At 37.5% G+C, this 24558-nt stretch overlaps 1 protein-coding gene across 3 annotated transcripts in view; it reads left to right on the top strand.

The window, feature by feature from the left end:
• Positions 1–24558, top strand: part of ANLN (anillin, actin binding protein) — a 50427-nt gene that overhangs the window by 615 nt on the left and 25254 nt on the right. For all 3 annotated transcript variants that reach the window (XM_072964673.1, XM_006201893.4, XM_031674277.2), the window contains exons 2-9: positions 5358–5511; positions 7513–7827; positions 11624–12009; positions 13162–13375; positions 15279–15469; positions 15744–15851; positions 21681–21807; positions 24208–24318. In XM_072964673.1, the coding sequence (XP_072820774.1) occupies positions 5358–5511; positions 7513–7827; positions 11624–12009; positions 13162–13375; positions 15279–15469; positions 15744–15851; positions 21681–21807; positions 24208–24318 (1606 nt within the window). The remainder of the gene's footprint in view (positions 1–5357; positions 5512–7512; positions 7828–11623; positions 12010–13161; positions 13376–15278; positions 15470–15743; positions 15852–21680; positions 21808–24207; positions 24319–24558) is intronic.

Raw genomic sequence — 24558 nt, 5'->3', positions numbered from 1 at the left:
ATGTGATTTGCGGGGTTCGTGCGGCCCTCAGAGGAGCTATGCCTTTAAGGATGCTGTGAACAAAATGACAGCAAAACGTGAAAATGAGCCGATTCCTGAAACCATTGCATCTGTTCCTATAGTCAATAGTTCTTTCAGATTCTGTTGCTCAGCTAACTAGCGATGAAGTTTCATACCTGGGACTGACACTAATTGAAAGGAAACATTGCTCGCCGAAAATGTGCAAACCAAAATTAATAGCCGGCAATTTAAAAAACTAGAGTAAAGAAAGAAACCATTTTTGTGTGTGTTTATGAAGCATAGCATCACAGGAATACTTAAATCATCTGTTCTTTGGAAATTGAATGTGGATTAATTACACCGTTATTTTGTCAATTATTTCTCTAACTTTGGCTTCTTGTTGGCAATATACGTTGACAGGAATTTCGTGTGGCCAGTTGTCCACTTCCTTTTCTCCCAGGGTAGTTCCTCTTTCTTTAGGTTGTTGTGCAAGTTTCAAACAGTTACTTTTTTGAGTTGTTGCAAAGTGAGCCTAAAAATATCTCTACACTAGACTGAAAAACTTAGATGGAGAGTAGTATTTTTTTTCTGGAGATGTAGTTACGATTCTATAAGTTAAGTCTAAGATATTGAAAGTTTCACAGTTAGAGTTTACTTGCATTCAAACACCACAGTATATATTTTTTTTCAAATTCTCAATCATCTTGGGGAAAATACATCAATTTGTTAACCTTAATTAAATCTTCTAACAGAAAAATCCAGAACACATTTTATATTAGCTGTATAGAGCTAGTCATGTACCATATATTTTCCCCTTACATTGATTATATTATGCTACAACTTAGAATAGGATTCCTTAAAACTTTAGCCCTGTGTGTTCTGTTTCTTCTTTTTATTCTCCTAAGTAGCTGACAGGAACAAAGCATTTGGAAAGTTGAAAATATACTTCATTCTGCTTAAAGATGTCTTCTGAAGCTAGTACAAATCTCATTTGAAAGAAACTTTTATTTAAAAGATGCCTTTCTTTTTAGAGTGTGCTCAGAAATACATATGGGTTATATTATGAAAAGTTAGATCAGTTGCAGTTGGAAAAAACAGCTTTGACATCTTTTCCTTAATTGGTAATGAGTGAACTATTTGAATTGGTTCCAAAGATTAGGTACTTAATTATAGCATTCACAACATTTTTGCACAGTGAAACTAACTAGTACAGTTCCTTGTCTGAAAAAACAATTGAAAGTCAGTTAAAATGACTTTTTCATCCAGAGTTCCTTATCAGAACCACAAAACCCAGAAAATTATTTACAAGAACTATTTTCTCAGTTTTCCCAAAGATGATTCTTAATCATGCCATCCTACAGGCATAGGAGAGATGTCAGTTCATTAATGCCAGGGCATTAGGGATTAATTCTCTTGGTAACTATGATTGAGAAAGGCTACAGTCGTCCTAAAGTTTTGTTCCTTTGTCAAACAAGGAACTGGTTCTCCTCCCTGCTGTCACTAGTACCGTCTGGCACACTCTTCCTCTACCTGCCTCATCTGCCTGGCAAACTCAGATTTAACCTCCAGCTTATAATTTGATTTCCCTTCTTCCAAAGGGAGGTTACCTTTCACAATAGCCATCTCACTTGCATTTATTTACTTGTTGAACACATTTCCTGTTAGATTGTGAGCTTCATGAAGGTAGGACTCCTGTCCTATTCAGAGAAATGTTTTCCTAACATCGAGCACAATCCAGTAATGTTCTGCCGAATTGATATGGAGAACTATTAAGTGCAAATTATTTTACAAACAGATCATAATATACAGTAGTAATTATTAGAACACTTTAGCAATGTTCCTTTTCTTCATTATAGAAAATTTCAAATTACGCAAGTATAATAGCTCCTCGTGCATTCATCTCCCAGCAACACATGGCCATATTGTTTTACTGCATTCCCTTCTAATCCCTCCCACTGAATTATTTGGAATCAAATTCTAAAGATCATATAATTTTATACATAAACACTTTAGTATTTATTACTGAACACTAAAGACTTAAAAAAAAACTTGATCATAATGCTATTGTCACACCTAAAAAATTAGCAGCAGTTCCTTAATGTCATCAAACTTCCTGTCAGAGTTCAGAGTTCCCTAAGTGTCTAATGTTTTTACAATTTGTTTGAATCAGCTTCTAAACAGGGTATCCCTAATGTTCTTAATGGACCAACCAGATAAAGAATCCATCTTGATTCATGGATGAACAAGCAGTTAAGGCACGTTTATTATTATGATTAGCTGATAGCGTTAAGAAAGTTATGTTGATGATACAAAGTTGGTTAGCTCTGCTGATAGTAAGTTCTTTAAAAGAGCAATTGGATTTTGTCAAAAGGTAGCTTATAGCAAAATGGTTAAGAGTTCAGACTCGAGCCTGGGTCTAAGTCTTGGCTTGCTGCTTCTTAGCTATATGACCTATGGCTTCTTATTTAACCTGTGCCTGAATTTCTTCATCTGTGAAACAGTAGTAAAAACAGAATTTTACCAAATCAGATTTTGAAGATGAAATGAAATCGTGTGTGCAGACACTGAAAGTACTTTGTATTAAGTCCTATATCATTAGTGATTGTTGTACTTGTTAGGTGGGTTTAAAACTACAAACTTACTACTCATAATACTGGTATTAGCCTCTTAGTCTGAAGATCTGCTTGGGGTGATGGTCATCCCAGTCTAAGATTAGCATAGGGAAGCCCAGAGCTAAGTGTGCCAAGTCATAACTTTTTATGTAGGAACCTCAAAAGAGAAAAAGCTACAATTAAAACACTATGTAAACCATCTTTTATTGTGGTATAAATAGACAAACGTGCTATTACTGTTTTGAATAGAATTTCTCTAATTTTTCAGAATTAAGTGAAATCTCTGTGATGACCTGAGAAAGAATGCTGCTACAATATTTTGAAAATAATAAGTTTATTGAGTCCACTCTGTTTAAGAAGGCAAGGGAATCAGTAACATCGCCTAGAAAACATTTCTCTCAGAAATGATTTGAGCATGTGGGGCAGAAATTGCTTAAGGACTATATGCTTCACTTATGTTAGATTCATCCATGTGAAATATCTTATTTCCTGATTACGTTAGTAATTTGCAGTGGTTTTTTTTTTAATGCCTCTATTATTTGAATAAGGAGGTATGATAATGAAAGAATGTACCTTATAAATAAAAGAACCCTTAAATTCCTGATACGCTATTGCAAGGAAGGGTGACTTACATTTTTTTGAGCTGAGTTTATGTATTTTAGATACATCATTTCTTTGAAATTAATAATCTTTGGTGCTTAATTAGTTTTATTTTACAGATTAGGGAACTTTATTGGATATCTAATTTTTTTAATCTTGAAATTTTTGAATCTAATGTGGCAGTAGAACACTTGTGTATGTTTGAATGGCAAAACACATTCTTTTGTGACCCATTGGTCATAGTAACTGAAGATATATACTGACTCAGGCATTCTAATGACCAGAATGGAATGTGGGTGTGTCCATGAATGAATATCATTAGGCTAGTTTTGTATCTAGGGAGTGAGATATTTTATTGTGGGGGAAATGATCAGACATGTATAAATTTGTGTAATACTATCACTTTTGAGTTTGTTGAAGACTTTTATTTAAAGGGTGAAGGTCTTGTGTTTTGGAAGGCCTTTGGCTCATAAATTACTCTGTCAGTGACACAGCATTTAGATTGTGTCGCTTCTTTGGCTGAGAAATCATTCCTAAGGAGAGAGCTGTACCTTCTTCCAAGTTTAGCTCATACTTCTTTTGCATACTCAGAGGGATGAAAACATTATTCTGTTTTTTAATTAAGCAATTAAAAAGGGCAAATGGAATTTAATTCCTTAGTCTGCACTAACTGCTAGATCTGTGTTTGCGGGGCAGTGTATCAACTCCAGCCAATAATCCACGTGCCTCCTTCAGTTGTGTTCATTTGGAAGAGAATGAATTGTTTTACAGGGTCTCATGTTTGCTTTACTACACGGATTCAAATAGGAGCATCTATTGATAAGGAGTTAGAAAAGAGTAGTATTTACGATTTTATGGGATGGCTAAGATTTCAACTTAAAGCTAGTTTATTAATACTGATATTTAATCAAATAAAACATAGGATTTTTTTTTTCTCTTAGCGTCATGTTTTCAAAGGACTAATGTGTCACTTATTGCTTGCTATTTACCATCACCCCAAATCTTAGTGGCTGTATTAGGTTTGCTGTTATAACAAGTTACCACAACTCTACTGGTGTAACATCACACATGTTTATTACTCCGTAGGTCAAAGTCTGATGAGTTTTACTGGGTTCAGATCAAAGTGTCAGCAAGATTGTGTTCCTTTTGGAAGCTGTAGGGGAGAGTGTTTCCTCCCCTTTTCCAGCTGATGGAGGCCACCTGCATTTTTTGGCTTGTGGCCCCTTCCTCCATCTTCAAAGTCAGCAATCTCATCATTCAGACCTCTGCTTCTCTTGTCAAATCTGCTCTAACTCTGGCCTTCTCTGGCTCTGACCTCCTTGGCCTCTCTTCCCTCATAAGGACAATTGTGATACAATACATTGGGCCCACCCAGAAAATCGAGGATAATGTCTCCATCTCAAGGTTGTTAATTAACATATTCACAGGTTTGGGGGATTAGGACAGTGAACATCTTTGGGGGACCATTATTCTGCCTACCATGATGCCTCAAACAACTATCAAGTTATTTCTCATGATTCAGTGGCTCAGCATTTGGGCTCAGCTGAGCTGGGCTTCTGGTGTCCCCTGAGGTCATGCAGGAGTCTGCAGTGATACACAAGTTAACTGGGACTGGATGGTGTAAAATGGCCTTCTTTTCACGTCTGATGGTTGATGCTGGCAGTCAGCTGGGCCGTGTGCCTAGCGGGCTTAACCTGGGCTTCTTCAGGTGGTGGCAGTGTTCCAAGGCAGTGAGAATAGAAACTGCAAGACATCGTGAGGCCTGGGATTGGAAGTCACACAGTATCACTACTTCTGCCACGTTTTAATGGTCAAAGTAAATCATAAGGCCAGCCCAATCCAAAGGTGTGGAAACAGATTCTACCTTTTGATGGAGGCAGAAAAAGATCTGTAGTCATTTACAATCTCATTCAACTAACTTTATACATTTTATTCCCCCTTTAATGTTGATATTACGCTTGTAATAATTTTGACTGTGGGGTGCTCATTTGGTGAATCTTGACTTAATTACTTAGGATTTCACTTTTGAAATGTGTTTAACTGTTAGCCTGCATGATGGCAATTAGGGATTTTAGAAGGTACCTGAAGTTTTGTGAACCTTTGGCTGAACTTGTGTTTTAATGCTCTGATATATCATATATGTAGAAACTGCTTGAACGAACCCGTGCCAGACGAGAGAATCTTCAGAGAAAGATGGCGGAGCGGCCCATCCCAGCAGCACGGTCTGTGACTCACGCCAAGCGAGTCAGGGAGCCGCTTTCAGAAGCAAGTAACCAGCAACCCCTAACTGGTGGTGAAGGTGGGGAAAAGTAAATTTTGCATTTTTTAAAAGGAGATAAGCCCCAACCATTGTATTGGGCGTGTAGAAGAATGGGGGTCTTTGGGAGACAAATGTAATAGCCTCTGGGGGGAAGATCAGCCTCTTATTATATTTCAGGCCTATTATATTAAGCCTAGAACCTATCAGGCCAGAGCAGAATTTCTAACAGGTATTTCAGATTAATTGGTTGAACTTTATTTTCCTCATTCCAAAATATCCTTAAAAACCCTAAGGGAAGCATAATAAAGAAGCAGTGGAACACTTACTGGCAAGGATGTGGTTTTTCTACCCCAACGATGCCAGAGGAGCTGACCGCCAGGTTCAGATGGTGTCTCTGGCATGAGCAGGGCAACAAAAGGCAGACCTGCTTGCAGATGCTTGAAACTGAATGAGCCTTTTCATCCTCTGTCTGCTGAACCATCTCTCTGGAGCTGGTTGCAAAGTATAGGTTGTTAGTCTACAGAATGGTGAAATTAAACAAAAACAAAATTAAACAAAAAACCCCCACATACACACACAAACAAACCCAAACACACCTGGAATCTTATCTTTTCTTTCCTAAATCTTGGCATCCTCAGCCTGCATGAGCCAGCTGATTTAATCTTTCCTAGCATTTGGAATAGTCTGGAGATGGTAAGTTTCCTTAGTATAAATTTAAAATACATATAGACAAAGAGTATTACAGAGGGCAAAACCAATACAAAAAAGATGAGGGTATGGTGCTGGTCACAATTATTTTCTAAGCTAATCATAGAATGAGAATTTACTTTTGTGTGTTTACACATTTTGAAGGGAGGGACTGCTCTGTATATCACATAAGAAAATAGAGGCCTGGCTTCAGTCCAGGCTCTTCTTCTGTTTTCACTGTGGCACACGTTTCTGCAATCAAATATTGAGTACAGTGTACTTGAAAACTAGTGACTGGAACTAGGTTTTGATGCTTAAATAGAAATATTTACTGTTTTATATAAGAAACGTAAACTTGAAGAATTCTGCACATCCAGGTGATGAACCATGTTAAAATAGGAACACTTCCAAAGAAAAATGATTAGACAAATTCATTGAAAATCTGTCCGTAAATGAGTTGAATGAGATTGGAAAGTTTCATGATGTACATTTCATTGGACTGATGTTTATGAGGGCAATCATGACTTCCCCCTCATGTTACTTCAATTACTGCCGGAACAAGAACGCTTGGTCAGGCAGCCAATGAAACTGACCTTATGTGGAATTTATGCCCTACATTTTAAAGTTCAATTTTTTAGGAGATATGTTAAGACTCATTCTTGGGTAAAAATTACATGCCTTTTGTTTGGATAGCTCTTTTTTTTTTAGAACTTTTAAATTCATTTTAGAGGTGTTCATGGAAGTTTAAAATGTGAAATGTTTAATATTTGTACTGATGAATTTGTTTGATAGCGATCAAATAATTCAGTCTTTTTTTTTTTTGATTCCCTGCTTCCTAAACCTCAAGCCAGGTACCCTTCTACCCCTTTTATTATTGTTTGTGGAAGATTGTTTTAAAAGCAGAAAAGTTTCCTTAACTCACTGTATCACTTTATAGGCAGTTAACTTGATTTCTCTGGGTCTGATTTTTCTTACCTAAATATGTGATGACTGGGCTGTATAATCTTTAAAATCTCTTAGAACATTTGCTTATTCTGTGCGTGTGCACTTTTTTATTTCCTAGGGTCTTAAGACCATGTAGAGTTTTATGCATATATCTTGAAAATGTTATTTGAATATTTTTTCATTAAGGTTTTTTAACTCGTAAATTATGTTTGCTTAAAGAGAAATCTCTCCTATTAGATTTCTAAGTTACTGAAAGAAAGTAGAATTTTACATATTTCTTGTTGTAAGTAAAATTATTTAAAGAGAGATGTAATGTTTTATTAATGTGTCAAGTATTTACTGCAAGTTTTTCATGATGTTAGAAATTACAGAATTTTTATTTTTTCTTTTTTGTCCTTTTTAATCTAGAAAAATCTTGTCCAAAACCATCACCATCAAAAAAACGCTGTTCTGACAACACTGAAGTAAAAGTTTCTAACTTGGAAAATGAAAAACCGGTTGAGTCAGCTTCTACAAACTCTTGTTCTCCGAGTCCTATGTCCCCTCAGGCACAGCCACAGGCACCAGCTCCTGTTAGTGATTCCACGGCTGCCCCGGCAGCGCTGCTGGGTATGAGGAGAGGCCTGAACTCAAGATCAGAGGCAACTGCAGCTTCCTCAGTCAAAACACGAATGCAAAAGCTGGCCGAGCAACGGCGTCATTGGGATAACGAAGATGTGACAGGTATAAATTACATGGATGGCGTGGTCTTTAAATCTGCTTCAGTAAGATTCAACTTGATATGTTGAAAATGTTATGTATCAGTTAACACATGAAAGGTAAATGCTTTTTTGTCGATATCCTGAGTATCCATTTGCAAGCAATACTTGCAAGTGGCTTATATATCAGTATATATTTATCAGTTGGTTGTGTTCTCAGCACATGAAGCAGATGATGATGAGGTTCTTAAGACTCACTCACAAAAACCTGATCTTGCAATGGAACTATCTTTTATTTGCAATAAAAAGAAATAGAGATTAAACTATACTGTTAGCATTATCAGTACTGCTGACCTTCGGTTCTATATTCAAGTAATCCTGTTTCATGAATTCACTAATTAAATAAACTTGAGTGACCAAGGTATGCAATGCTGTTCAATAGGGGAGAGAGAAAACTTCAAAAGACATTTATTGAGCACCTACAAAGCTAAGATGCTGGAGGCAGATACAGTGACCTGGTCTTTGCCTTTCATGAGCCCAGAATCTGATGGAGAGCCTGAGAGCAGATCAGCAATCATGCAGCAGGGTCGTTTGTTCTGCAATAAATGTTATTTATCTCCTACCTTGTTACCAAAAAAGCCTTGGATGATTTATAAAAATGCCTGTATTAAAAATGAGAAAAATAAGGAAATCAAGGTGAAGAGAAGGAAAAACATAGTGAAGGGTAAATTGGTTTATTAAATCCCAGCCTTCAGGTCTTCCTCACTTGCTGGAGATGGTTCTGAACTTGCTAGCCTCCAACGCAAAGAGGTGAAACACTGTCAGTTACATGACTAATGTTTATAAGATCAAAAATGGAACCATAGAGAACTTTCTTCCCTGGGTCCTCAAAAATGACATGGGAGCTAGCAAGTATGTAACATTCCTCAAGGTAGGCAGACAGCCTGGCTCCAAGCTCAGTTCAGTAAAAGAGTTCCAGAGTGAGCCAGCACAGTGCAGTGGACCACTCAGTGGCGACTGGGCCTTCCCCAAGGAAGCGTTCCTCAAGCTTTGGCTTTCAACCCAGCTCCTGTGTATCAGAATCACTCAGACCATTGGATTGGAATCTCAGGAGTGCAGTGGAGCCCTGGGGTGTGCTCTTTTTTTCTTTCTTTTCTTCTTCTTTTTTTTTAAACTCTATAAGTAATTCTGATGCAGAACCAGAATTAAGACCAAGTGATCTGAAGAAATGGATGGGCTACATATATTTCAGGCAGTCTTCCATAAATTATCAACTCTTTTAACTGAAATTTTGATAAGTATTGGATAACAGAGTATTTAAGATTATCCCTTCTGACAGTGATGATAATCTCAAGAGCAAATACTTACTGTGCGAAATGCTAGACACTTTTTTATCCTAAAATAGTATAGCATTTAATTCTTACAACAATCGTAAGACATACACTCTGCTTTTTCCTCATGTTGTAGAAGAGGAAACGGGGTTCAGAGAGGCTAAGATACCTGCCCACCATTGACAGCTAACACCTCAAACCCAGTAGTTTGACTCTAGGGCTCAACTTTTACCGACTGTGACCTGCCTGATTTTGGGGGGTGCATATCAGGGTGCTGATACTCCATGTTGTCAATTATACCTATTTCTTTTCATAGTGGGTGGGGCTAACCAGGCTTCTTTATGATGCCTGAAGATGCTACCAGTAGATTTGCCTGAATAGAATGGTGTCCCGTTTTTGTTCTGTAGGGAGTATCCAAGGGCAGCAGAGTGCAGATTTTCTTTTTTTGAAAAAAGAAAGAGGGGTGTGATTTAACACGTGATCAGAAGAACAACCAAGGCCCTAAACGTTCTAGAGAAGAAAACGTTCCAGCAGTGATTTTGAATATTTTGAAAGCAAATGTTAACAAATGCCTGCCTCAGCCTTGAAAAGAAATCTCATTAAAGCATCGTAGCCTGTCTAATTTTAAGCATTGAAACATGTGAATAAAGTGTTTGTGATGAATGATTTAGTGAATGCTATACAAGGATGTGGATATAAGCCGATTAAATGTTTGAGGGATTATACTAAAATGTAATTTATCTGAAGCCTTTCTTTCTGACAGAGAATAGTTAGAAGAGCTAGAGGTCTTTTAAGCCCAATCCTAAAACATGGTAATAAAACTGTCATCTGCTTAGAGGTTAGTGCTTATTCTAAGGAAAATGATAAAGGCATGCAAAATGGTATTGTAGGGGAGGTGGTGGTCAGGGAAGCTTTCCTGGAGGAGGCAGAGGTAATTCACCTGGACTTCGAGGGGCGGCTGGCTTCAGACAGTAGAGGGATTCTAGGCAGAAACAACAGAATGTATAAAAAGCACAGAGGTACCAAAGACATAGTGTCCGTATGAAGAGTATTCCAGTACATGGTTCATGTGGTAGAGAAGGAAGAGATACGCTTGGAGAAAGCAGCAGGGTCCAGAGCATTTGGAATTTAAGCAGGAGGTGATGGGGAAGTACCAGGGGAGTTTAAGTAGGCAGATGTTTTAGGAAGAGCATGCTGGCATCAGCGTTGAGGAGGGACTGAAGAGATTCGAAGCAGAAAGACCAGTTAGAAGGCTAATGTTATAATTCAGGCATAATGATAATGGTCTGAAAGTGCAGAGGAGGCTGGATTTAAGAGATTTAGGCGAAAGGATCTGTGGGACTTGATGACAGGGTGGTAGATGAGTAGGGAAAATGGAGGAAGAGGCCATGATGAGGAGGAATGTGTTTGGGGCAATTTGAACTCAATATATTATTTGGGGTGCTGGTGGGATAGCCATATGGACGTGGTTGATCATTAGAGGGAGACCATGAAGTCAGACCCTTAAAGACAGAACTAGTAGATGATGATGTCACAAATGGAAATACAATATAAGGCCTGCAAAGTGTGTAGGCATCTGGTGACAATAGCAAAAGCAACTTCAGGGCAGTGGTGTAGGCAGAAGGCAGACTGAAGTGAGTTGAGTGGTGAATGAATATCATGCAGGGAAGGAGGGACAGTAGCTAAAAGAGGGTGAATGTTGATGAGAGGACGTTTGGTTTTAGTTTTAGAATGCAAGAGTCTTGAACATATTTATGTGCAGAAAAGAAAGTCTGTAGAGAGGAAGAAGGGGTTATCTGGAGTGAGATCCCTGAGAAGGCTTTGGAGGAGTTGAATTAAAACTTCAGGCAGAGGAATAAGCCTTGGACAGTAGGAAGAATACCTGTTCCATTGACTGAATTTGTGGACTAGAAAATGCTGTGAACTTTGACTTCCTTGTATACTCTTTGTGCATACACGCCTTTGTCAGTTAAGTGTTACTTACTGGAGATTTATCTCCAAATGAAGGAACTGTGTGGAAAAACATTTTAGTCTAACCCTATGCTGTTCAGTACTGTAACCACTAGCCATATGTAGCTTTTAAATTCAAATTAATTAAAATGAAGTGAAGTTTCTTATTGCCCTAGCCACATTTCAGGTGCTCTGTATCAGACAGCATGGATATAGAGCATCTCCATCATTGCAGAAAGTTCTATTGTATAGTACTGCTCAAAGCCATTTTTAAAACAAATATATGGAATATGTAACCTTAAATTCTGCAGTGTTATAACATCATGAATTAATTCTAAAAACATAACCTAAATGTATGGTATCTTATAGGTTTATAATCTATTAAAAAAATGAAAAAAATAGATGTAGCAATTTTTTTTTAAAATTTGGATTAAGTGTCTGGTTTAAAAATATATTGTCAAATTTAAGCAGCTTGGTAATTTCATGCATATGACAGCATAACTTACGGGTTTTTAACTCTTTTTCTGAAAACATTTTCAGATAATATACCTGAAAGCTCACCCATCTCAACAGTGCCATCAGAGGAAAAGGCTGCCTCCCCTCCCAAACCAGCCCTTTCAGATGCTTCAGCAACTCCCGTTGGGAGAAGGGGCCGTCTGGCCAACCTTGCTGCAACTATTTGCTCCTGGGAAGATGATGTAAAAAGCTCATCTGCAAAGCAAAGCAGTGTACAAGAACAGCCTGGTACCACTTGTTTATCCAAATTTTCCTCTGCAAGTGGAGCATCTGCTAGGATCAATAGCAGCAGTGTTGAGCAGGAAGCTACATGCTGTTCCCAAAGGGATGGCCAGGCCTCTTTGAATAAAGCCCCATCCTCGAGTGCTGTGGATGCATCTTTGATTAATGTTGCGACTTCCAGCTCTGTGGTGAGTAAATAGAATTTTGGTCTTTGGAAACCTTTTTGTTGTTGTTGTTGTTATGAGTGATAATGTGTGTGTGTGTGTGTGTGTGTAGGTATTTATTTTATAACATGTATATAGGGTGTTTATATGTGTTTTTAGAGTATTTGTTTCACAGAAAGTAAAAAAATCATAAATTTGGTACTCTGTCCCAAGATAAATTAGCAGTTGACAACTAAATCACACTAATCTAATGTAATTCCAAACAATATAATATGGAATGGTGGGACCTCTTCCTGGTCATCAGGGAGACCACTGAAATTACTTTCTTCATTAGAACGCTTTATGTATGTGTTTAAATACAAGATACCAAATATCTCTGAAAACTAGTAGCTGTAGTTACCTCCAGAGGGCAATTGTCAAGGATGGGCGCAAAACTTTCACAGTATATAGCCTTTTGAAATATCTGAAAGATTACTTTGCACATATATTATCTCAGTGGTTTTTAAAAACAAGATTCAAAAACCAAAAAAAGAAAAAAAATGTGTTTCTGAGCATTGTGTTTAAGTGTAGAGCCAGGTTTTGGAATTAGACAGACCTGCATTCAGTCCCAGCCCTGTCACATAATTAGAAGTGTTGCTTTGGAGAATCTTGCAAAACCTTATTTTTCCATTTATAAAATGGGAAAGAAAGGGTTATGGGAGGATTAAATGAGATAATGTGTGTAATGTACTTAGTAGAGTGCTTGGCACATAGTAAGTACTGAAGAACTTGTAATTCCCCATCAAGTACATGATATGGTTTTGTTAAATTAACATTGACTTAATTAAAATACAAATAAATATGTAACTTGACCTAATACAGTTAACGTGTATAAAAGTACTAATGCAGTAATATAAAGAAATTTTTTTTTAGATAGCGAGTGGTCCTGTCCCTCGTATTAAATTACCCGTCATTATATTATGAGCCTTAACTACGTATTATAATTTTGAATAATAGCATTTTCTAAGTTAATTTTTTTCCAAACCTTTCAAATCGGTTTGCTCTCTTAGCAAGAAATGTTTTTTCGTGAGCTTACAGAAGGGCTACCGAGCAGATAGGATTTGAGGTGTTTTGTCGTAGGACTACCTTTAGATACTGTGAATGTTGTTATTCACCCTAAGTATTATCATGTTTCAGAAAGCTACTTCTTCCCCAGTGAAATCTTCTACTACATCCATCACCAGTGCTAAAAATTCTGAACTTCTTCAAAAAACTCCCGTTAGTCCTCTGAAAACAGCGGTATCGAAATCAGTTGAGAAGTCCACTGTACCCCAAACAGTTCGGCCCAAGGAAGAATTAAATAGAGACATTTGTCTGCAGTCTCAAGCTAAGGACAAATCTACAACACCAGGTTATGTATTTTTAAAAATCCAAAGTACTGCTGACCATTTTCAGGGTGTTTTTTCTCTGCATTTTAAATATCCAGTTGTGAATGGTACAGTGTTGCCAGGGCAAATGTCCAAATGGATCAAGTGAGACTTCCACAAATTCAGCTGTCATTGATTGAATGAATATTCATTAGTGTAGACTAGCCCAGTTACTGGTCCAAGAATTTAACCTGTTACGTTTTAATAGTTTAAACATGCTTTTTTCTAGAATGACTATGCTAGATGCTTTCTTCTGTACTTCTTGATGCAGACAAAGCATATACAACTGGAAATCACATTTTAAGGACATAATAGAGAAACATTCTTGTAACCAAGTGTGCTGAACAGTGTTTCTCAAACTTCACTATGAAAGCACCCCTCATACCAAAGGGAAGGGAATATGTATACAAATGACTGTACTCCCATTTTATTTGTATGTGTGTATATTGTGTGTAAGTGTATGCAAGTTCAATTTTACTATAGTAAATTGATGGTCCAGGAAGACCATATTTATCTTGTGGTGACTTATACCTTCTGGTATACCCCCACATGCTGTTAGTGAGAAACACAGGACTATAAAATATGGTTCAAATAAGTGGCAGTATAGTTTACTTTGAGCTGTATTCTTTTTCATTAGAATTGCCTTTGGAAAGGCTGTTTTCATTCTTAATTTTAACTTCTTAAAAATACAGTCTCTCCAGAAACTATAGTTTATCATAAAAGAGAAGCAGACAGAGAGATGAAAGTGGGGAATCCATTAGTTATGGAGTAAGTAGAAACCAGTCAGTTTCCAGATGAGCCAAAATGAGAAGTGGAAATAGTAGCAAAATCCCCACATGGAATCACACTATTACTCCCAATTTTCTAGACTTAATGACATAGAAAAGAATGGCATAAATAAGAAGCATTCTTTTTATTATTCTTGGCTACTGAATATACCCAGAATACATTAACAGGACCTCAGAGATATTTAATTTACACACTCATTTGTATTCTTAATGGACTCTAGTTTGAGATATGGGATGGAGTGGTAATAAGTGACATGTGGAGTCTTGAAACTATGGTCATAGGTCAAATCCTACCCTTCACTTATTTTTGCAAATAAAGTTTTATTGGAACACAGCCATGCCCATTTACTGCCTTTTCTTTCATGCTTCATTGCAGACTTGAGTAGTTGTGACAATGGCCATATGCCTTGCAAAGCCAACGATGTTTACTCTCTGGTTCTGTATAGGGAAATGTTTGCCAATTACTGATATAGACAAACTTCCTTTTATATAATACAACCCTAGCATCCTTGTAATAAAAGTGATGTATATCCCATTTGTCCTATTTTAAATGTACCTCATACTATTTCAGATGAGTACTGTTTTAAGATTTTTGTAAAATCAAAACATTGATAAAGTGAATTATCCCTAGTTTTTCTTTTTGGAAGAGAGAAAGGATTTAATCATTAGATTTTCATGTTAGACTTACTAAAAACAAGGTAAAGTATATTGGGCTGGAGAAATATTAGTAGTTGGTTATTATGGTCAGGACGCTTGGTGGTTAGGGTGTATTATTAATATATGTGCAGTCAATTTCCAGTCATTTACGTTCTGATTATTTAGTTTAAGGGTTTCCTAATCCCCAGTCTCCTCTCACTCTACCTTTTAAAAATTCTTCTTTTTTAAAGAATTAAATCCTATAAGAAAATTTTAGGACATGGAATTAAGTAGTATGATAAAATTTTTTTTGAACTATTTTCTTACTAAATGTTTACTTTCTGACTGAATGTTCCTAGTAGAATTAAAGCATTTTGGAGCTGGACTGAGTTTTAGAACTTCTCCCATAGAAATCATAATTGTTACTTATTCTGAATAGCCTCCAAAAATGTGTTTTCTGTAGGAGGAGCAGGAATTAAGCCTTTCTTGGAACGCTTTGGAGAGCGTTGTCAAGAACACATCAAAGGAAGTCCATCTCGTAGCACACCCCAAAGAACCCCCATTGTCACTCCAAATACAAAGGCCATACAAGAAAGATTGTTGAGGCAAAACGCATCTTCATCTACTACCCATTTAGCGCAACAACTCAAGCAGGTATGGCTTACTGCTTTTAACATTATTTACTATGTGATCTCAGCATAGAACCTAGAAATCAAACTATGAATTCTGACACCAGTCTTTTTGACTGCGATAAAGAGCATCTATATTCTCTGTATCACTTATTTCAAGTTAGAAATATTATTATCCTGTATTCCATGTGTATTGTGAATTTAATCTTAAAACTGAAGACGAGTAAAGTTACTAGTGTTTGGATATTACTAAACATACTGTTGGTTCTTGTGTAAAATAGAGTTTTTGATGGTTTTAGGAACGTGAAAAAGAACTAGCATGTCTTCGTGGCCGACTTGACAAGGGCAATTTATGGAGTGCAGAAAAAGGCGAAAACTCAAGAAGCAAACAGCTAGAAACCAAACAGGTAAATAAACAGGAAATATAAAAGTGAACTGGGTACCAAAGTAGTGCTCGGATCTAACTTCTGGTTCTCTACTGTAAAATAACTCTATACATTTTCTTGTTCCTGTTAACTATGCCACTTTCCATTCATAAACTCCTTAAAAGTTCATACCAACTTTGCTTTTCTCTTGTCATATTTTCTCATGTAATGGAACTTTTTTATCATATTCACTGATGACCTACTTAAAATCAGGTCTACAAAATTATTCTCATCATTCAATTGATTTCAGATTTCTTTTAACATTCTACTTAGATGCTGTTTTCAAAATGTTTCTCAGAATGTACTTTTTTCATCAATGATCATATATCTCTCCCCCAGTACCATACTTTAAGACTATCTGTAATCTTTTTAGTTACCAAATACCTCCCAGATTTCTCTTCACTCATACTACTCTATGTTAAATTTCATTGATTAGCCTTCAACAAGATTTCTGCTGTGAAACTATCTACTGTTTCATCTACATGAAATAGTACACATTTGCCAACTGTGTACAAAATATTGTGTTAAGAGATATATATATACATTTAAATTTTTTTCTTCCAGTTTTATTGAGATATAATTGACATACAGCACTGTGTAAGTTTAAGGCATACAGTATAATACATTGTGAAATAATTACTGCAATAAGTTTTGTGAACATCCATCATCTCATATAGATACAAAATAAAAAGAAAACATATTTCTTCCTTGTGATGAGAACTCTTAGGAGTTACTCTCTTAACAGCATTCATATATAACACACAGTGTTAATTAATCACATTGTATATTATATCTCTAGTACTTATTTATCTTATAACTGGATATTTGTACCTTTTGACCACCTTCATCCAATTCCCCCTTCCCCTACTCCTGCCTCGTAACCACAAAACTGTCTCTTTTACTGTGAGTTTGTTTTTTGAAGTATAATTGACCTACAACACCATGTAAGTTCCTGGCACACAACATAGTGATTTGATATTTCTGTAAACGTACACAAGTGATCACCATAATAAGTCTGGTTACAATCTGTCACCATGCAAAGATATTATTTTACTATTGACTGTATTCTCCATGCTGTACATTTCATCCCTGTGACTCATTTATTTTGTAACTGGAAATTTATACCTCTTAATTTCCCTGTGTTAGGATATATTTTTAAGCTAAAAATAATAGAACTATATTTAACACGGGAAATAGAGCAATATGTTTAACCAGTATTCTTTGAGAAGGATCTGTTTGATTTTGTTTTTAATCAGTTCCTTTGCTTAACAAATCATGTTTCCCAGAGTTCTGATCTCAACCTTTGTTTTTTTTCACTTGTCCTGGGACATCTCTTTCCCATCCTTATATCTAGCTTCAGCCACTCACCGACATGCTAATGATGCTTTGCTGCCCTCACCTCTCTCCTGAACTCTAGTTGAGCCTTGGCTGGCTAGTGGAGCTTTCTACACTTTGCTGGCGTCTCTGCCCCATGTAGTCATGTCTTCACTTAGAATTTTACTCTGTATCTCATCATCTAAAACATCTGGGGGTTCCTCCTTGGCTCCTTCCTTTTATTGCTGTGTCTTCCCACCCCCTGGCCTCTGGTGCTTGCGTACACACACACACACATATCCAGTGATACATTTTCCAAGTATGTCACCAAGCTGCCTTGTCCTCTGTATTTTCTGTGCCATTGCCTTAATCAATATCATAGCTTTGTACTGAACACCTTGCTTCTAGTCTGGCTGCTCTCCAGTCTATCTAACCAATGCTGCCAGAAAAATATTTCTAAAAGGCAGATATTCATGTATTCATGTATTCACTTGCTTAAAATCCTAGAGAGCTTCCCATAGTCATCCTCAGAAAAATGTCTGAAGTGCTTGACTTAATATCTAGAATCTGGCTCCTCCTTGCTGCTCCTCCCCATGTGTGCTTCCGTCTTGTCATGTACACTATTTGCAGTTTCTCCAATGTCCCCATGTTTTCAGATCTCTTTGCCTTTGCCTTGCTCTTCTCGCTGGATGAAGTATCTCTGTGGTGAGCTCCTGCTTCACTGAGAACAGGTCACACTTTAATCCCCTCTGCAAGTGTTTACTTGGCCGTCCTCCACCCCCCCCCCTTTGGCTCATGTCATCCTGTGTTTACCTCACTGGAATATTGATCTTCCTGTAATTGTCTTAATTTGCCTTCCACCTCTGTCTGTGAGAGCCTTATTCATCTCTAGTTCTTAGTGCTTGGCTCACAGTAGGAGCTCAATAAATTTATCTTTGAAAGAAGGAGTGAATGTTCTAATCCCTCCCATCAGCATAGAGTAAGCTATTATCTATGATCTTAAAAGCAGCTCCTTTGATCCCCCATTGCCCTCCCTTCCTTTGCCTCCTTTTCATCTAAATTCTTCCAAAACACTGCCTCTACTTACTTTTACCAGTCCTTCCCCTCCCTTCTCTCTTCATCTCTCCACTCGAACTCTCACCACTACCTGCTCCACAGACCATACCCTTATCAAATTCACTAGTGATCATCCGTAGTCATTCAGGTGTTTAACGTGACCTACTAGCAGCATCTGACATTGTTGATCATTCTCTTCTGTTTGAAGAACCTGCTTCACTTGGTTGCCACTATCTCACAGTCTCATGATTTTCCTTCTACATCTTTGGAAAATATAGGACAACAGGTCTTAAACTCTTTTGTGTTAAATAATCTCCGATAGACCTGTGAAATCCCTGCCTAGACTGTTTCACATATGCCCATAAAGAAAATTCTGAACACATAACAGGAAGCTGAGGAGTTCCCCGCCTCAAAACTCATCTGTGGTACCCTTAGAAAGAGCAGCCAAAAAGCAGGAAAAAAAGCAGTTGAATGTGGTGTAACTAAAGGCAAGGGGAGAAAGAGCCTTTCAGAGGAGGAAGGAGTGGTTGGTATTGTCAGGCGTTGTTGTCAAGTGTGGATTGGACCGAGATCAGTGGGCATGGAAAGAAGGAGCTTGTTGTGACTTAGGCGGAGCAGTTTTAGGGAAGCGGTGAGGGTGGGATGCAGGTAGTAGTGAGTGAAGAGCAGAGCCCGGGCGTGTGGGCCAGCCCTCAGAAGTTCTGCGGGGGAGGGAGAAGGTCGGTGGGGGCTGGAGGGGGATAAGGAGGTGATGTATGGTTTGCATTTGTGTTCATTTTGTTCTTTCTGAGGAGACTTAAGTCACTTTTGGTGTCTGTGGGAAGGAGAAGGGGGTGATAATTGATGGGAGGGGGTGAGTCTTTGACGAGGTTAGAGTGGATGGACGCCAGAGCACAGTGAAAGGACAGGATTAGCACAGTTCCTGGTGTGATAAGAAGGAAAGCAGTGTTTGGGGGCTGATAGTTCTAGAGCTAAGGTGACAGAAAACTGGTAGATGTTCTATCTGATTGCTTCTCTTTGGTTCATTCTGCGTGATGGGAGGGTGACAGGTGAAATACTCTGAAAGATGGAAGAGAGGCCTGACTCCGAAAGAGAAGAGCTAGGGGGTACTGCTGAGAACCAGGTGCACTGTGAGAGCGTAGATTTATAGTAGAACCAGACTATGCACTTGTGAGTTTTTCCCTAGGTATGTCCACAGAGCCTGGATATAGACATGGAGAAGCTGGGTTGTTCCAGCGTTGGGGATTTGATAAGAGGAATGGAAGTCCAGTTGAGGTAGGGGGTTGAAAATATTGGTAAAACTGAAGTGAAGGGTCATAAGGTCTAATGTGGATGTGAGTGTAGGGGTGAGAGGAAGGAAAACATCAAATGACCAGAGGTTCCCATGAGGCCAAAGAACAGGATCTGGTAGGAATTCCTGTGTAAGAGAGAGATTGGAGGTGCTGTTAGAGTGGGATATTTGCATCTAGGATTTCAGGGAAGAAACGGGTTTTCAGTGGCTGGCTGGATTGCAGTGGTGGTGGAAGTTTTGGAGTTGAAGTGTTCATGCAACTGAGGGGCCCAAGTATTGTTTGGAAAGTACTTGTGGATACTAACATCACCCATCCGGTGGCAGGTCTTGGACTAGAGAAGTAGGGTGATCAGATGGCTGGAGCCTCAAAGGAGAAGGAGCTTTTAAAAGAGGATTTCTAAGAATGTGGAAGTATTGCTAGAGACTGGAGAGGACGTTGCCTTCATGCTGTTAGGGTTCAGGGAGAGAACCAGCTTTGTTAGTCAGTTGTAAGGTGTGTCTGTACGTGGGCGCTGGGCTTCTGATAGGGCTAGAAAGTGGAGGGGATATTTAGTGAAGAGGACAAGGATGTAGGGGAGTTTGTTTATCAGGGAAGAGGGCTGTTTGGGCACTTTAAAGGGTTTTCAGAGAGCCCAGTTAGCGGGGAGTTTGACATAGGGGAGAGAGAAAATACAGAGCAGTATGCAGATGAGACTAATGGAAAAGACAGAAATAATAAGATCCTTACAATCGTTGATATTTATTCAATGTCTACAGTATGCCGGGCCTCTGATAAGTACTTTTGTTTGTTTGTTTTGTTTTTAATGCATCATGTAATCCTCCTACGAATAGTCTAAATCAGGTAGTAACATAATTCCCCCTTTTCTGGGTGAGAAACTAAGACTTAAGGGGTAAATCACTTGTCCAAAGATTCACAGCTGGTAAGTGGTGAAGCCACAGATTCTGACCAGACCTGAGCCCAGAGCCTCCTTTCACCACTGTGTTTATCCTCAGGCAGTGATCCACAGTGAAAGGAGATGGAGCTTAGTGACTTTGTTTAGCATTGTGTTTTCAAGCTTTGGTTTAAGCCTGAGAATGAGGGCAGTTGGCGTTTCCTTGCCACCACAGTCATTCTTTCACTTACTCAACAAATTTTTGAGTTCCTATTGTATACAAAGCACAAGAGCTTTGTGCTCTCAAGGTATGCCCGGCCCGTTCTTCTGTAATGGTCTTGTCCTACCTTGTCTTCTCCTCCCCAAGCGTCTTACCTACCCTTGAAATAGTTTCCAGCACAGCATTTGCTAGTTTGCTTTGTGTTTGTCCATCAAAAGCTTCTTCCAACTTGAGTGACAGTGTAGTCTGGACCTAGATCTGGAACAAGAATACCTGGATTTGTAAGCTGACTCTGCCTGTTGCTAGCTGTGTGTGTAAGTTATTTCACACTCCTTTGTCTCAGTTTTCTCTTCTGTGAAATGGACATAATATTGCCTAACTTACAGGATCATTGGGAGGATTAAGTGAGGCTTTTATAATATAAAGTGCTTAGAAAGGTGACTGGCATGTAATAAGCCGTATCCAGATATTAGTTGCTATTATTCTTACTTTTATTTGCTTATTGCAATTATTGCTTTAATCATAAAACCTTTTCAAAAACACACAAACAATGAGTGTTTTTCGTCATAGCCTTATAAGTGATTAAAAAAGACTCAGGGATTTTTCCCCCCTTCTCTCTTTTCTTTCCTTCTGATCAGTTTTTGTCCTTTGTTTTCTTTGCATTTTATGCACTGAATAACTGATGAGTGCACCCTGATATAGAAGCTGTCACTACATTTTATAGATGTGGGCTGAGATCAGTGTCTCGGGGGAACTGTTTTTTCCCCATATGTGGCTTTCACTTGAATTGGTTTATCTAAAGCTGAACTCTGATGTGAATTTTCATTCTCTTACTCGCTGATCTCTAAAAAAGATTTTACATACTGTGAATTACCAATAATATAAACTAGCACGGGCTTTTGTTCTAAACATGGCTGGACCCGTTCATGTGCATTGTTGATTTTGTTCTGAGGAAGCTTATATAGAATAATTCTTATTTGTTTCATTTAATAACATGTATAAAGAAAAAAATTATAGTTTTAAGAAGTAAAATTTGTCTCTTCATTTGCTTTTTGCAGGAACTTCGCTCTCAGAACACTCCTCTCAAAAAACATCAAGTTGGGGCAAATGCTCCATCACTTCCAGTAACAGAAAAGGTGACAGAAAATCAGATACCAGCAAAACCGTCTAGTACAGAACCTACAGGTAATCATTTTCTATTTCTACTTCACTTCAAGTGTAGATTTCAATCTACCATGGTTTTGGAAATTGGATTAGAAAGCAGAAATGCTGTGCTAGTGTAAAAAGACAGATTCATTTCTTCTTTTCCATGTACTTTTTCAAATATCTAGCCATGCAATATCCTTCTTCCTTAGTTCTCTCTCCAGAGTGAGGACTCATACTCTTGATGGGAGTATAAATTACTGTAACTTTTTTTTTGGAGAAAAATTGAGTAATATCTATTGAATTGTAAAGTGTGCACGCTCTTTAATTCAGCTTCTCAGCAAGTGTTTCTGTAAGTTGAGTTCTTAGAACTAGTGTGCAAAGATGTACATATAAAGATATTAATTGTAGCACCATTTTTAATAGTGATAAGATTTAAACAACCTAAGTGCCCATCCACGGAAGACTGTAAGTAAACTGTGCTAAATCCATGTAATCACATATTATGTAGCTGCTTAAAAAGATTAAGGTAGCTTTGCATGTAATGACATTAAACATATCATAGTTAAAAAAAATTTTTTTTAAGTTGTGGTAAAAGCATTTACTAAAATTTACCATCTTAACAGTTTCTAAGTGTACACTTCAGTAGCTTTAAGTATATTCACATTGTTAAGGAACAGACTCCAGAACTTTTTCATCTTGCAAAACTGAAACTCAAAACCCATTGAACAACAACGCCCCATCCCCCACTCTCCTCAGCCCCTGGTAACCAGCATTCTGCTTTCTGTTTCTGTGAACTTGACTAGATACCTCACATAAGTGCAATCATAAAATATTTGTCTTTTTGTGGCTAGTGTATTTAATTTAGCATAATGTGCCAGGGTTCATCCATATTGACAAGTCACGTGTCAAGTATGTGACAGGATTTCCTTCCTTTTTAAGGCTGAATACTATTTCCTTGTATATATATCCCACATTTGTTTATCTGTTATCTGTTGATGGACATATGGGTTGCTTCTACCTCTTGGCTATTGTGAATAGTGCTATTATGAACACGGGTGTGCAAATACCTCTTTGAGACCCTGCTTTCAATTCTTTTGGCTGTACACCCAAAAGTGAGATTGCTTCATCATGTAATAGTTCTATTTTTAATATTTTGAGAAGCTTGGAGGAGGATGGGTATAGCTCAGTGGTAGAGCTTAGCATGCACGAGGTCCTGGGTTCAATCACCAGCGCCTCCATTAAAAAAAAAAAAGGTTAGAAAAAAATATTTTGAGAAGCGATTTTACTGGTTTCCATAGTAGTCCTACTATTTACAGTCTCACCAGCAGTGCACAAGTGTTCCAGTTTCTCCACACCCTTGCTAACACTTGTTATTCTCTGCTTCCTTGATGGTAGCTAACCTGATAGGTATGAACTGTTAGCTCACTGTGATTTTGATTTGTATTTCTCCTGTGATTGGTGATATTGAGTGTTTTTTCACATGCTTGTTAGCCATTTGTATATTATCTTGGAGAAATGTCTGTTCAAGTCCTTTGCCAATTTTTAATAAGGTTATTTGATTTTTTTTGTTGAGGTATAGGAGTTTTTTTTATAGATTCTGAGTATTAACCCCTTATCAGATAAATGATTTCCAAATATTTTTTCTCATTCCATAGTTTGCCTGGTTACTGCATTTGTCTTTTTTGATACACAAAAGTTTTTTTTTTTTAAATTGAGTTACAGTTGATTTACAGTATTAGTTTCAGGTGTATAACATAATGATTCAAAATTTTTATAGATCGTATTCCATTTTAGTTATCATAAAATATTAGGCATCTTAGAGTTTTCTATATAGAAGATCATGTCATTTGTGAACAAAGATAATATTACTTCTTTTAAAATTTGGATTCTTTTCATTTCTTTTTCTTGCCTGTTGCTCTGACTAGAACTTTTAAAGCTATGTTGAATAGAAGTGGTGAGAGTGGGCTTGTCTCTAGCTTGTCTTGTTCTTGATCATAGAGGAAAAGCTTTCAGTCTTTCACTGTTAAGTATAATGTTAGCTGTAGGCTTTTCATATATGGTCTTTATTATGTTGAGGTAGTTTTTTGCTATTGCTAGTTAAGTGTTTGTATCGATATTTTTTTTAAAAATGAAAAACAAAGTGCAGAACACCATGTATAGTATCACTTTCTGATAAAAGAAAAGGATATACACATATGTATGCATATGGGGGAAACTGGAAGAGCAAGGAATAACCTGGTAATATTGATGTCCCCTTTCTCTTGGTGGGGAAGAAGAGAGAGATGGGAAAGTTAAGAGAAGAGGTGTTTTGGGGGATTCTTTATACATCTCTAGATTTGAAATGCATAGTTTTATAATAAAAAAATACAGAAGAATCCTTAATCAAAAATTTCTAGGTTCTTATATATATTCATATGGTTTTTCCTAAAATATTTTCAGGTTTTACTGAATGTGAAATGACGAAGTCTAGCCCTTTGAAAATAACATTGTTTTTAGAAGAGGACAAGTCCTTAAAAGTAACATCCGACCCAAAGATTGAACAGCAGACTGGTTGGTTTTCATTCTTTATTTCTTATTGACTCTGGACACACTGTAAGAATTAGTATATTGATGGAAACACATATTGAAATATACAGTGTTCTGTATTTCAGAATGTCTTGTGATTTTATAATAGTCTTTTTTTTTTCAGCTAGGAAGTACTCTAGCTTCCACAAAGATACAGTACTGTTCACAGTTATCGTTAGGTCCCAGACGGACCCCAGTGAAAATCTGATTAAGGCTGTCACTCAC

Source organism: Vicugna pacos, chromosome 7 (genome assembly GCF_048564905.1).
Source record: "Vicugna pacos chromosome 7, VicPac4, whole genome shotgun sequence".
Taxonomy (NCBI): domain Eukaryota; kingdom Metazoa; phylum Chordata; class Mammalia; order Artiodactyla; family Camelidae; genus Vicugna; species Vicugna pacos.
Note: the sequence above shows the minus strand (reverse complement) of the source record. Positions and strands in the feature narration are given on the sequence as shown.